The following is a 13,305-nucleotide window of genomic DNA, read 5'->3' on the forward strand; positions in this document are numbered from 1 at the left end:
CCCACCTCACTCTCTCTGTCTCTCTCTCTCCCCCACCTCACTCTCTCTGTCTCTCTCTCTCCCCCACCTCACTCTCTCTGTCTCTCTCTCTCCCCCACCTCACTCTCTCTGTCTCTCTCTCTCCCCCATCTCACTCTCTCTGTCTCTCTCTCTCCCCCACCTCACTATCTCTGTCTCTCTCTCTCCCCCACCTCACTCTCTGTCTCTCTCTCTCCCCCACCTCACTCTCTCTCTCTCCCCCACCTCACTCTCTCTGTCTCTCTCTCTCCCCCACCTCACTCTCTGTCTCTCTCTCTCCCCCACCTCACTCTCTCTGTCTCTCTCTCTCCCCCACCTCACTCTCTCTGTCTCTCTCTCCCCCACCTCACTCTCTCTGTCTCTCTCTCCCCCATCTCACTCTCTCTGTCTCTCTCTCTCCCCCACCTCACTCTCTCTGTCTCTCTCTCTCCCCCACCTCACTCTCTCTGTCTCTCTCTCTCCCCCACCTCACTCTCTCTGTCTCTCTCTCTCCCCCACCTCACTCTCTCTGTCTCTCTCTCTCCCCCACCTTACTCTCTCTGTCTCTCTCCCCCACCCTACTCTCTCTGTCTCTCTCTCTCTCTGTCTCTCTCTCTCCCCCACCTCACTCTCTCTGTCTCTCTCTCTCTCCCACCTCACTCTCTCTGTCTCTCACTCTCTCTGTCTCTCTCTCTCTCCTCCACCTCTCTCTCTGTCTCTCTCTCTCCCCCACCTCTCTCTCTCTGTCTCTCTCTCTCCCCCACCTCACTCTCTCTGTCTCTCTCTCTCCCCCACCTCATTCTCTCTGTCTCTCTCTCTCCCCCACCTCACTCTCTCTGTCTCTCTCTCTCCCCCACCTCACTCTCTCTGTCTCTCTCTCTCCCCCACCTTAATCTCTCTGTCTCTCTCTCTCCCCCACCTCACTCTCTCTGTCTCTCCCTCCCCCATCTCACTCTCTCTGTCTCTCTCTCTCCCCCACCCACCTCACTCTCTCTGTCTCTCTCTCTCCCCCACCCACCTCACTCTCTCTGTCTCTCTCTCTCCCCCACCTCTCTCTCTGTCTCTCTCTCTCCCCCACCTCTCTCTCTCTGTCTCTCTCTCTCCCCCACCTCACTCTCTCTGTCTCTCTCTCTCCCCCACCTCACTCTCTCTGTCTCTCTCTCTCCCCCACCTTACTCTCTCTGTCTCTCTCTCTCCCCCACCTCACTCTCTCTGTCTCTCCCTCCCCCATCTCACTCTCTCTGTCTCTCTCTCCCCCACCCACCTCACTCTCTCTGTCTCTCTCTCTCCCCCACCCACCTCACTCTCTCTGTCTCTCTCTCTCCCCCACCTCACTCTCTCTGTCTCTCTCTCCCCCACCTCACTCTCTCTGTCTCTCTCTCTCCCCCACCTCATTCTCTCTGTCTCTCTCTCTCCCCCACCTCACTCTCTCTGTCTCTCTCTCTCCCCCACCTCACTCTCTCTGTCTCTCTCTCTCCCCCACCTTACTCTCTCTGTCTCTCTCTCTCCCCCACCTCACTCTCTCTGTCTCTCCCTCCCCCATCTCACTCTCTCTGTCTCTCTCTCTCCCCCACCCACCTCACTCTCTCTGTCTCTCTCTCTCCCCCACCCACCTCACTCTCTCTGTCTCTCTCTCTCCCCCACCCACCTCACTCTCTCTGTCTCTCTCTCTCCCCCACCTCACTCTCTCTGTCTCTCTCTCTCCCCCACCTCACTCTCTCTGTCTCTCTCTCTCCCCCACCTCACTCTCTCTGTCTCTCTCTCTCCCCCATCTCACTCTCTCTGTCTCTCTCTCTCCCCCACCTCACTATCTCTGTCTCTCTCTCTCCCCCACCTCACTCTCTGTCTCTCTCTCTCCCCCACCTCACTCTCTCTCTCTCCCCCACCTCACTCTCTCTGTCTCTCTCTCTCCCCCACCTCACTCTCTGTCTCTCTCTCTCCCCCACCTCACTCTCTCTGTCTCTCTCTCTCCCCCACCTCACTCTCTCTGTCTCTCTCTCCCCCACCTCACTCTCTCTGTCTCTCTCTCCCCCATCTCACTCTCTCTGTCTCTCTCTCTCCCCCACCTCACTCTCTCTGTCTCTCTCTCTCCCCCACCTCACTCTCTCTGTCTCTCTCTCTCCCCCACCTCACTCTCTCTGTCTCTCTCTCTCCCCCACCTCACTCTCTCTGTCTCTCTCTCTCCCCCACCTTACTCTCTCTGTCTCTCTCCCCCACCTTACTCTCTCTGTCTCTCTCTCTCTCTGTCTCTCTCTCTCCCCCACCTCACTCTCTCTGTCTCTCTCTCTCTCCCACCTCACTCTCTCTGTCTCTCACTCTCTCTGTCTCTCTCTCTCTCCTCCACCTCTCTCTCTGTCTCTCTCTCTCCCCCACCTCTCTCTCTCTGTCTCTCTCTCTCCCCCACCTCACTCTCTCTGTCTCTCTCTCTCCCCCACCTCATTCTCTCTGTCTCTCTCTCTCCCCCACCTCACTCTCTCTGTCTCTCTCTCTCCCCCACCTCACTCTCTCTGTCTCTCTCTCTCCCCCACCTTAATCTCTCTGTCTCTCTCTCTCCCCCACCTCACTCTCTCTGTCTCTCCCTCCCCCATCTCACTCTCTCTGTCTCTCTCTCTCCCCCACCCACCTCACTCTCTCTGTCTCTCTCTCTCCCCCACCCACCTCACTCTCTCTGTCTCTCTCTCTCCCCCACCTCACTCTCTCTGTCTCTCTCTCCCCCACCTCACTCTCTCTGTCTCTCTCTCCCCCACCTCACTCTCTCTGTCTCTCTCTCTCCCCCACCTCACTCTCTCTGTCTCTCTCTCTCCCCCACCTCACTCTCTCTGTCTCTCTCTCCCCCACCTCACTCTCTCTGTCTCTCTCTCTCCCCCACCTCACTCTCTCTGTCTCTCTCTCTCCCCCACCTCACTCTCTCTGTCTCTCTCTCTCCCCCACCTCACTCTCTCTGTCTCTCTCTCCCCCACCTCACTCTCTCTGTCTCTCTCTCTCCCCCACCTTACTCTCTCTGTCTCTCTCTCTCCCCCACCTTACTCTCTCTGTCTCTCTCTCTCCCATCTCACTCTCTCTGTCTCTCTCTCTCTCCCATCTCACTCTCTCTGTCTCTCACTCTCTCTGTCTCTCTCTCTCCCCCACCTCTCACTCTCTGTCTCTCTCTCTCCCCCACCTCACTCTCTCTGTCTCTCTCTCTCCCCCACCTCATTCTCTCTGTCTCTCTCTCTCCCCCACCTCACTCTCTCTGTCTCTCTCTCTCCCCCCCACCTCACTCTCTCTGTCTCTCTCTCTCCCCCACCTCACTCTCTCTGTCTCTCTCTCTCCCCCACCTCACTCTCTCTGTCTCTCTCTCTCCCCCACCTCACTCTCTCTCTCTGTCTCTCACTCTCCCCCACCTCACTCTCTCTGTCTCTCTCTCTCCCCCACCTCACTCTCTCTGTCTCTCTCTCTCCCCCACCCACCTCACTCTCTCTGTCTCTCTCTCTCCCCCACCCACCTCACTCTCTCTGTCTCTCTCTCTCCCCCACCTCACTCTCTCTCTCTTCCCCACCTCACTCTCTCTCCATCCTCTTTCTGTCTCTCTCCCTCCTCTCTCCACCCTTTCTCTCACCCTCTCTCCCCCTCTCTTTCTGTCTCTCTCTCTTTCTCTCTCCCCCTCTCTTTCTCCCCCCTCACTCTGTCTTTTTCCTCCCTCTCCCCCCCTCTTCCCTCAGCAGGTAGAGATAGTGGGTAAGCCTCAGCCTGCTACTCCCACCCATCCTGCCACCCCTGGAACTGCACACGAGTACCAACAATACCGTAAGAGAGAGTGTGTGTGCAAGGAATATGATGTTAGATGATTATTGTGGGATATCTATGTGCCAGGTGTGTGTGCCAGGTGTGTGTGCCAGGTGTGTGTGCCAGGTGTGTGTACCAGGTGTGTGTGCCAGGTGTGTGTGCCAGATGTGTACCAGGTGTATGCCAGGTGTGTGTGCCAGGTGTGTGCCAGGCGTGTACCAGGTGTGTGTGCCAGGTGTTTGCCAGGTGTGTGCCAGGTGTGTGCCAGGCGTGTACCAGGTGTGTGTGCCAGGTGTTTGCCAGGTGTGTGCCAGGTGTGTGCCAGGCAGAGACATACCGGGTACAGCTAGAAGTCCTCAGCCACCCCTAACAACCTAAATCAGATGGTCATTGGCTGCCTATGTAAACGTGGCGTTAGAGAGGAAGATTGTGTGTTCTGATTCTGATGTGTGTAGCGGTACCGGACGTGTCCACCTACCAGTATGAGGAGAGTTCTGGACTCTACTACGACCCTCTAACTGGACTCTACTACGACGCCAATTCACAGGTAACACACACTCTACTACGACCCTCTATCTGGACTCTACTGCGACCCTCTATCTGGACTCTACTCAGACCCTCTATCTGGACTCTGCTACGACCCTCTATCTGGACTCTGCTGCGGCCCTCTATCTGGACTCTGCTGCGACCCTCTATCTGGACTCTACTACGACCCTCTATCTGGACTCTACTACGGCCCTCTATCTGGACTCTACAACGTCCCTCTATCTGGACTCTACTACGACCCTCTATCTGGACTCTACTACGACCCTCTATCTGTTCTCTGCTACGACCCTTTATCTGGACTCCACTACGACCCTCTAACTGGACTCCACTACGACCCTCTAACTGGACTCTACTACGACCCTCTATCTGGACTCTGCTGTGACCCTCTATCTGGACTCTACTACGTCCCTCTATCTGGACTCTACTGAGACCCTCTAAATGGACTCTACTACGGCCCTCAATCTGGACTATACTACGACCCTCTATCTGGACTCTACTACGACCCTCTATCTGGACTCTACTACGACCCTCTATCTGGACTCTACTACGACCCTCTAACTGGACTCTACTGCGACTCTACTGCGACCCTCTATCTGGACTCTACTGCAACCCTCTAACTGGACTCTACTGCGACCCTCTAACTGGACTCTACTGCGACCCTCTAACTGGACTCTACTACGACCCTCTATCTGGACTCTACAACGTCCCTCTATCTGGACTCTACTACGACCCTCTATCTGGACTCTACTACGACCCTCTATCTGTTCTCTGCTACGACCCTCTATCTGGACTCCACTACGACCCTCTAACTGGACTCTACTACGACCCTCTAACTGGACTCTACTACGACCCTCTAACTGGACTCTACTACGACCCTCTATCTGGACTCTACTACGACCCTCTATCTGGACTCTACTGAGACCCTCTAAATGGACTCTACTACGGCCCTCTATCTGGACTCTACTACGACCCTCTATCTGGACTCTACTACGACCCTCTATCTGGACTCTACCATGACCCTCTATGTGGATTCTACTACGACCCTCTATCTGGACTCTACTACGACCCTCTATCTGTACCCTACTGCGACCCTCTATCTGGACTCTACTACGACCCTCTATCTGGACTCTACTACGACCCTCTATCCGGACTCTACTGCGACCCTCTAACTGGACTCTACTACGACCCTCTATCCGGTCTCTACTGCGACCCTCTATCTGGACTCTACTGCGACCCCAACTAACTCACCCCATACTGTCTGGTTAATTGGTTCAACTCACAGGCCAGTTGCAATGTTTGATGCCTGAATATGTAACTGGCGACATGCTGCAGCCCAACAGTATATCACAACAGTATATCACGACGGTATGTCACGACGGTATATTCCAACAGTATGTCACAACGGTATATCACGACGGTATATCACAACAGTATATCACGACGGTATATCACGACGGTATATTCCAACAGTATGTCACAACGGTATATCACGACGGTATATCACAACAGTATGTCACGACAGTATATCACGACAGTATATTCCAACAGTATGTCACAGCAGTATATCACGATGGTATATTCCAACAGTATATCACGGCGGTATATTCCAACAGTATATCACAACAGTATATCACGACGGTATATCCCAACGGTATATCACGGCGGTATATTCCAACAGTATATCACGACGGTATATTCCAACAGTATATCACGACTGTATATTCCAACAGTATGTCACGACGGTATATCACGACGGTATATCACAACCGTATGTCATGACGGTATATTCCAACAGTATGTCACGACGGTATATCACAACAGTATATTCCAACAGTATATCACGACGGTATATCATGACGGTATATCACAACAGTATATCACAACGGTATATCACGACGGCATATTCCAACAGTATGTCGCGACAGTATATTCCAACAGTATATCGCGACTGTATATTCCAACAGTATGTCACGACGGTATATCGCGATGGTATATTCCAACGGTATATCGAGGCGGTATATTCCAACAGTATGTCACGACGGTATATCACAGCAGTATGTCACGACGGTATATCACGACGGTATATTCCAACAGTATATCACGACGGTATATTCCAACAGTATATCACAACGGTATATTCCAACAGTATATTCCAACAGTATATCGCGACGGTATATTCCAACAGTATGTCACGACGGTATATCACGACGGTATATCACAGCAGTATGTCACGGCGGTATATTCCAACAGTATATCACGACGGTATATTCCAACAGTATATCACGGCGGTATATTCCAACAGTATATCACGGCGGTATATTCCAACAGTATATCACGATGGTATATTCCAACAGTATATTCCAACAGTATATCTTGATTGTATATCTCAACTTGAGCGAGTTTAACCAACTCAACTCAGTTACACACACAAACATCACACACTTGGCAGTAAAAATATGAACTAATCTCTCCCCCTCCCTCCCTCCTCTCTCCCCCTCCCCCCCCTCCCTCCCTCCCTCCCTCCCTCGTTCCTCTCTCCCCCCTCTCCCCTCCCTCCTCTCTCTCTCCCTCCCTCCCTCCCTCCCTCCCTCCTCTCTCTCTCTCTCTCTCTCTCTCTCCCTCCCTCCCTCCCTCCCTCCCTCCCTCTCCCCTCCTCCCTCCCTCCCTCCCTCCCTCCCCCCCTCTCCCCTCCCTCCCTCTCCCCCCCTCTCCCCCTCCCTCCCTCCCTCCTCCCTCCCTCCCTCCTCTCTCCCCCTCCCTCCCCTCCCTCCCTCCTTCCCCTCCTTTCTCCCCTCCCTCCCCTCCTCCCTCCCTCCCTCCTCTCTCCCCCTCCCTCCCTCCCTCCCTCCCTCCCTCGCTCCTCTCTCCCCTCACTCCTCTCTCTCTCCCTCCCTCCCTCCCTCCCTCCCTCCCTCCCTCCCTCCCTCCCTCCTCTCCCCTCCTCCTCCTCCCTCCACACCGTACACACACCCTCAATCTCTCCCCCTCCCTCCCTCCCTCCCTCTCTCCCCCTCCCTCCCCTCCCTCTCTCCCCCTCCTCCCTCCCTCTCTCCCCCTCCTCTCCTCCCTCCCTCCCTTCCTCCCTCTAGTACTACTATAACAGGGTCACTCAGCATTATATGTACTGGGACGGAGAGAAGCAGACATATATTCCAGCTCCCGCCCAATCAGCTGAGGCTGTCGTTGCCCCCGGTGATGACCCCGCCCCCTCCAACCCCCCCCTCGGAGGCAAGGAGAAGAAAGACAAGCCCAAAAACAAGACAGCACAACAGGTAACACACACACACCGCACACACACCACACTGTACACACACCATGCACACACCACGCACACACCACACACACCACACACACACACACCGTACAGATACCACACCATACTCACCATACACACACCACGTACACACACCGTACACACACACCACACCATACACACACCGTACACACACCACACCATACACACACCACACTGTACACACACCATACACACACCGTACACACACACACTGTACACACACACACTGTACACACACCGTACACACACCACACCGTACACACACCACACCGTATACACACCGTACACACACCACACACACCGTACACACACCACACACACCGTACACACACCGTACACACACACACTGTACACACACCACACACACCGTACACACACACACCGTACACACACCACACACACCGTACACACACCGTACACACACACACTGTACGCACACTACACACACTGTACACACACCGTACACACACCGTACACACACAATACACACACCGTACACACACACACACATGTACACACACTGTACACACACCGTACACACACACACTTTACACACACTACACACACCGTACACACACCGTACACACACCACACTGTACATACACCATCCACACACATGCAGGCGTGAACACTAAGCTGTGTGTTCTCAGATAGCGAAGAACATGGAGCGTTGGGCTAGGAGTCAGAACAGACAGAAGGAGAACGTTCGCTCTCTCTCCTCTTCCTCCTCTTCCTCCTCCGTGACCCCTGTGACCTCTATGGCTCTTTCCCTGGTTACACCTGGGCTCCTGGACACGGTCGCCTTGACGACCGCAGAGAGTCCGCCAGCGCAGACGCCGGATATGCTGTCCTGGAGAAGAAGGTAACATGCACGCATGCGCGCACACACACACACACACACACACACACACACACACACACACACACACACACACACACACACACAGCCAGTCCCAGTGACTCTTCTTGTCTGTGGCCTGTAGGGGGCGTTGTCTGAAAGAGCTCAGAGCATCCTGGACCAGCTCAGACACACAGACAGAGAGGTACACCCCCCTCTCTCTCTCTCTCTCTCTCTCTCTCTCTCTCTGTCTCTCCCCCTGTCTATTTCTCTCTCTATTTCTCTCTCTCTGTCCTTCTCTGTCTCTCTCTCTGTGTGTGTGTATGTCTCTCTCTCTGTCTCTCTGTGTGTCTCTCTCTCTGTCTCTCTCTCTCTCTGTCTCTCTCTCTCTCTGTGTCTCTCTGTCTCTCTCTCACTCTGTCTCTCTCTCTCTCTCTGTGTCTCTCTCTCTCTCTCTGTGTGTCTCTCTCTCTGTGTCTCTCTCGCTCTGTGTCTCTCTCGCTCTGTGTCTCTCTCTCTCTCTGTGTCTCTCTCTGTGTCTCTCTCTGTGTCTCTCTCTGTGTGTCTCTCTCTCTGTGTCTCACTCTCTGTGTGTCTCTCTCTCTTTCACACACTGTTTCTCCTTCCTTTCTCTGTACTCTCTCTCTCTTCCACTGTTTCCCCTCTTTTTATTTCTCTGCCATCTCTCGTGACCTCTTTGTTTTCTCTCTCTGTAGCGCTCCCCTCCTCAGGTGCAGGGTTTGGTGCCGGCCTACAATGGAGAGACGGACAGCGAGGGAGAGGAGGGAGGAGAGAAGGATGAGAGGATGACAGACTGGGCTAAACTAGCCTGTCTGCTGTGTAGGAGACAGTTCCCCAACAAGGAGGCTCTCATACGACACCAACAGCTCTCTGAGCTACACAAGGTGCTTATAACACACCTATGCATGTAGTGAGGTGGTAGTGGTAGATGTCTAGTCTCCCTTATGGCTCTAATCTGATAGTGGGGGGGGGGTAGATGTCTCCCTTATGGCTCTAATCTGATAGTGGGGGGGGGGGGGTAGATGTCTCCCTTATGGCTCTAATCTGATAGTGGGGGGGGGGGGGTAGATGTCTCCCTTATGGCTCTAATCTGATAGTGGGGGGGTGGTGGTAGATGTCTCCCTTATGGCTCTAATCTGATAGTGGGGGGGGGGTAGATGTCTCCCTTATGGCTCTAATCTGATAGTGGGGGGGGGGTAGATGTCTCCCTTATGGCTCTAATCTGATAGTGGGGGGGGGGGTAGATGTCTCCCTTATGGCTCTAATCTGATAGTGGGGGGGGGGGGGTAGATGTCTCCCTTATGGCTCTAATCTGATAGTGGGGGGGGGGGTAGATGTCTCCCTTATGGCTCTAATCTGATAGTGGGGGGGGGGGTAGATGTCTCCCTTATGGCTCTAATCTGATAGTGGGGGGGGGGGGTAGATGTCTCCCTTATGGCTCTAATCTGATAGTGGGGGGGGGGGGGTAGATGTCTCCCTTATGGCTCTAATCTGATAGTGGGGGGGGGGGTAGATGTCTCCCTTATGGCTCTAATCTGATAGTGGGGGGGGGGGGGTAGATGTCTCCCTTATGGCTCTAATCTGATAGTGGGGGGGGGGGGGTAGATGTCTCCCTTATGGCTCTAATCTGATAGTGGGGGGGGGGTAGATGTCTCCCTTATGGCTCTAATCTGATAGTGGGGGGGGGGTAGATGTCTCCCTTATGGCTCTAATCTGATAGTGGGGGGGGGGTAGATGTCTCCCTTATGGCTCTAATCTGATAGTGGGGGGGGGGGGGGTAGATGTCTCCCTTATGGCTCTAATCTGATAGTGGGGGGGGGGGTAGATGTCTCCCTTATGGCTCTAATCTGATAGTGGGGGGGGGGGTAGATGTCTCCCTTATGGCTCTAATCTGATAGTGGGGGGGGGGGGTAGATGTCTCCCTTATGGCTCTAATCTGATAGTGGGGGGGGGGGGTAGATGTCTCCCTTATGGCTCTAATCTGATAGTGGGGGGGGGGGTAGATGTCTCCCTTATGGCTCTAATCTGATAGTGGGGGGGGGGGTAGATGTCTCCCTTATGGCTCTAATCTGATAGTGGGGGGGGGGGGTAGATGTCTCCCTTATGGCTCTAATCTGATAGTGGGGGGGGGGTAGATGTCTCCCTTATGGCTCTAATCTGATAGTGGGGGGGGGGGTAGATGTCTCCCTTATGGCTCTAATCTGATAGTGGGGGGGGGGGGGTAGATGTCTCCCTTATGGCTCTAATCTGATAGTGGGGGGGGGGGGGTAGATGTCTCCCTTATGGCTCTAATCTGATAGTGGGGGGGGGGGTAGATGTCTCCCTTATGGCTCTAATCTGATAGTGGGGGGGGGGGTAGATGTCTCCCTTATGGCTCTAATCTGATAGTGGTGGGGGGGGGTAGATGTCTCCCTTATGGCTCTAATCTGATAGTGGGGGGGGGGTAGATGTCTCCCTTATGGCTCTAATCTGATAGTGGGGGGGGGGGTAGATGTCTCCCTTATGGCTCTAATCTGATAGTGGGGGGGGGGGTAGATGTCTCCCTTATGGCTCTAATCTGATAGTGGGGGGGGGGGGTAGATGTCTCCCTTATGGCTCTAATCTGATAGTGGGGGGGGGGGGGGTAGATGTCTCCCTTATGGCTCTAATCTGATAGTGGGGGGGGGGGGTAGATGTCTCCCTTATGGCTCTAATCTGATAGTGGGGGGGGGGGGGTAGATGTCTCCCTTATGGCTCTAATCTGATAGTGGGGGGGGGGGGGTAGATGTCTCCCTTATGGCTCTAATCTGATAGTGGGGAGGGGGGGGTAGATGTCTCCCTTATGGCTCTAATCTGATAGTGGGGGGGGGGGGTAGATGTCTCCCTTATGGCTCTAATCTGATAGTGGGGGGGGGTAGATGTCTCCCTTATGGCTCTAATCTGATAGTGGGGGGGGGGGTAGATGTCTCCCTTATGGCTCTAATCTGATAGTGGGGGGGGGGGTAGATGTCTCCCTTATGGCTCTAATCTGATAGTGGGGGGGGGGTAGATGTCTCCCTTATGGCTCTAATCTGATAGTGGGGGGGGGGGTAGATGTCTCCCTTATGGCTCTAATCTGATAGTGGTGGGGGGCGGGTAGATGTCTCCCTTATGGCTCTAATCTGATAGTGGTGGGGGTCGATGTCTCCCTTATGGCTCTAATCTGATAGTGGTGGGGGGGCTAGATGTCTCCCTTATGGCTCTAATCTGATAGTGGGGGGGGGGGCTAGATGTCTCCCTTATGGCTCTAATCTGATAGTGGTAGATGTCTAGTCTCCCTTGTGGCTCTAATCTGATAGTGGTAGATGTCTAGTGTCCCTTATGGCTCTAATCTGATAGGGTTAGATGCCTATACTCCAACCATAGTTGTAACTAACCTGATTCAGTTCTTCAAACAGCTAATTATAAGAATCAGGTGCGCTAGATGAGGGTTGGAGTTAAAACCTCCAGGAGGGTATCTCTCCAGGAACAGGGTTGGAGTTAAAACCTCCAGGAGGGTATCTCTCCAGGAACAGGGTTGGAGTGTAAACCTCCAGGAGGGTATCTCTCTAGGAACAGGGTTGGAGTGTAAACCTCCAGGAGGGTATCTCTCCAGGAACAGGGTTGGAGTTAAAACCTACAGGAGGGTATCTCTCCAGGAACAGGGTTGGAGTTAAAACCTACAGGAGGGGTATCTCTCCAGGAACAGGGTTGGGTGTTAAAACCTCCAGGAGGGTATCTCTCCAGGAACAGGGTTGGACAGCCCTGCTCTACCGTGACCCTTCAGTCTTCAGATCATGCTCTGACTACTAACTCTGTAGTCTGTATTCTGTTGTTAGGACCCCCATTAGCTGACACCATGACGACAGCTAGTCTACCAATGGGTCCATACACACAACAAGAGATATTAGACTATAGAGTTGGCGTTAGAAGGCACCGTTGACAGCACATGAGACAAGAGGAGACGACAAACAGTAAAATAACTGACATGTAACACATTTAAAATTCAATTTCTTTGACCTTTAACCTCAGCAAAACCTGGAACAGAGGTCGTCTCAGCAGGAGGGGGGAGCGGGGGAGAGGAGGGACAAAGGAGGTCTCTCCACCGAACCACCAGACCCAAAGAAGAGGAAGTACAGTTCCCAGTAAGCACTGCTGTCTCACACACACAACACACACACACACACACACACACACACACACACACACACACACACACACACACACACACACACACACACACACACACACACACACACACACACACACACAGACAGAAAAGACAACACACACAAACTTCCACACATAACACATGTTCTCTCCCACCTCCTCTCACTTCCTCTCTCCTCCCTCTCACTTCCTCTCTCCCTCTCACTTCTGCTCTCCTCTCCCTCTCACTTCCTCTCTCCTCTCCCTCTCACTTCCTCTCCTCTCACTCTCACTTCCTCTCCTCTCACTCTCCTCTCCCTCCCTCTCACTTCCTCTCTCCTTGCCCTCTCACTTCCTCTCTCCTTGCCCTCTCACTTCCTCTCACTTCCTCTCTCCTCTCCCTCTCACTCCCTTTCACTTCCTCTCTCCTCTCCCTCTCACTTCCTCTCCTCCATCTCTCTGTAGTGATGGTACGGCTGGAAGTAGTCTAGGTGCCCGGATGCTGCAGGGAGGGGTGAAGAATGGCCTGCTGCTACGTAACATGCAAGTGGACTGACCCCTGACCTCTAGGCCCTGACTGTTAACCCGCTCCAGGGTGAAGTTTCCCCTCGGTCTGTACAGATCTAGGATCATCTTCCACCTTCCCGAATCCTAATCAATTTTTTTATATTTTTTGAATAAAAACTTTTTACCCCTT

General features: G+C 53.5%; 1 protein-coding gene across 1 annotated transcript in view; it reads left to right on the forward strand.

Moving 5' to 3' along the window:
• The window catches only part of rbm10 (RNA binding motif protein 10), a 50,532-nt gene extending 37,227 nt beyond the window's left edge, over positions 1 to 13,305 (forward strand). The window contains exons 16-24 of the mRNA XM_082959675.1: positions 3,699 to 3,783; positions 4,218 to 4,309; positions 7,398 to 7,580; positions 8,254 to 8,361; positions 8,400 to 8,465; positions 8,587 to 8,646; positions 9,158 to 9,346; positions 12,492 to 12,604; positions 13,074 to 13,305. Of these exons, the coding sequence (XP_082815801.1) occupies positions 3,699 to 3,783; positions 4,218 to 4,309; positions 7,398 to 7,580; positions 8,254 to 8,361; positions 8,400 to 8,465; positions 8,587 to 8,646; positions 9,158 to 9,346; positions 12,492 to 12,604; positions 13,074 to 13,164 (987 nt within the window). The 3' untranslated portion in view covers positions 13,165 to 13,305. The remainder of the gene's footprint in view (positions 1 to 3,698; positions 3,784 to 4,217; positions 4,310 to 7,397; positions 7,581 to 8,253; positions 8,362 to 8,399; positions 8,466 to 8,586; positions 8,647 to 9,157; positions 9,347 to 12,491; positions 12,605 to 13,073) is intronic.

This window comes from Salmo salar, chromosome 13, assembly GCF_965601325.2.
Source record: "Salmo salar chromosome 13, fSalSal1, whole genome shotgun sequence".
Lineage (NCBI taxonomy): Eukaryota > Metazoa > Chordata > Actinopteri > Salmoniformes > Salmonidae > Salmo > Salmo salar.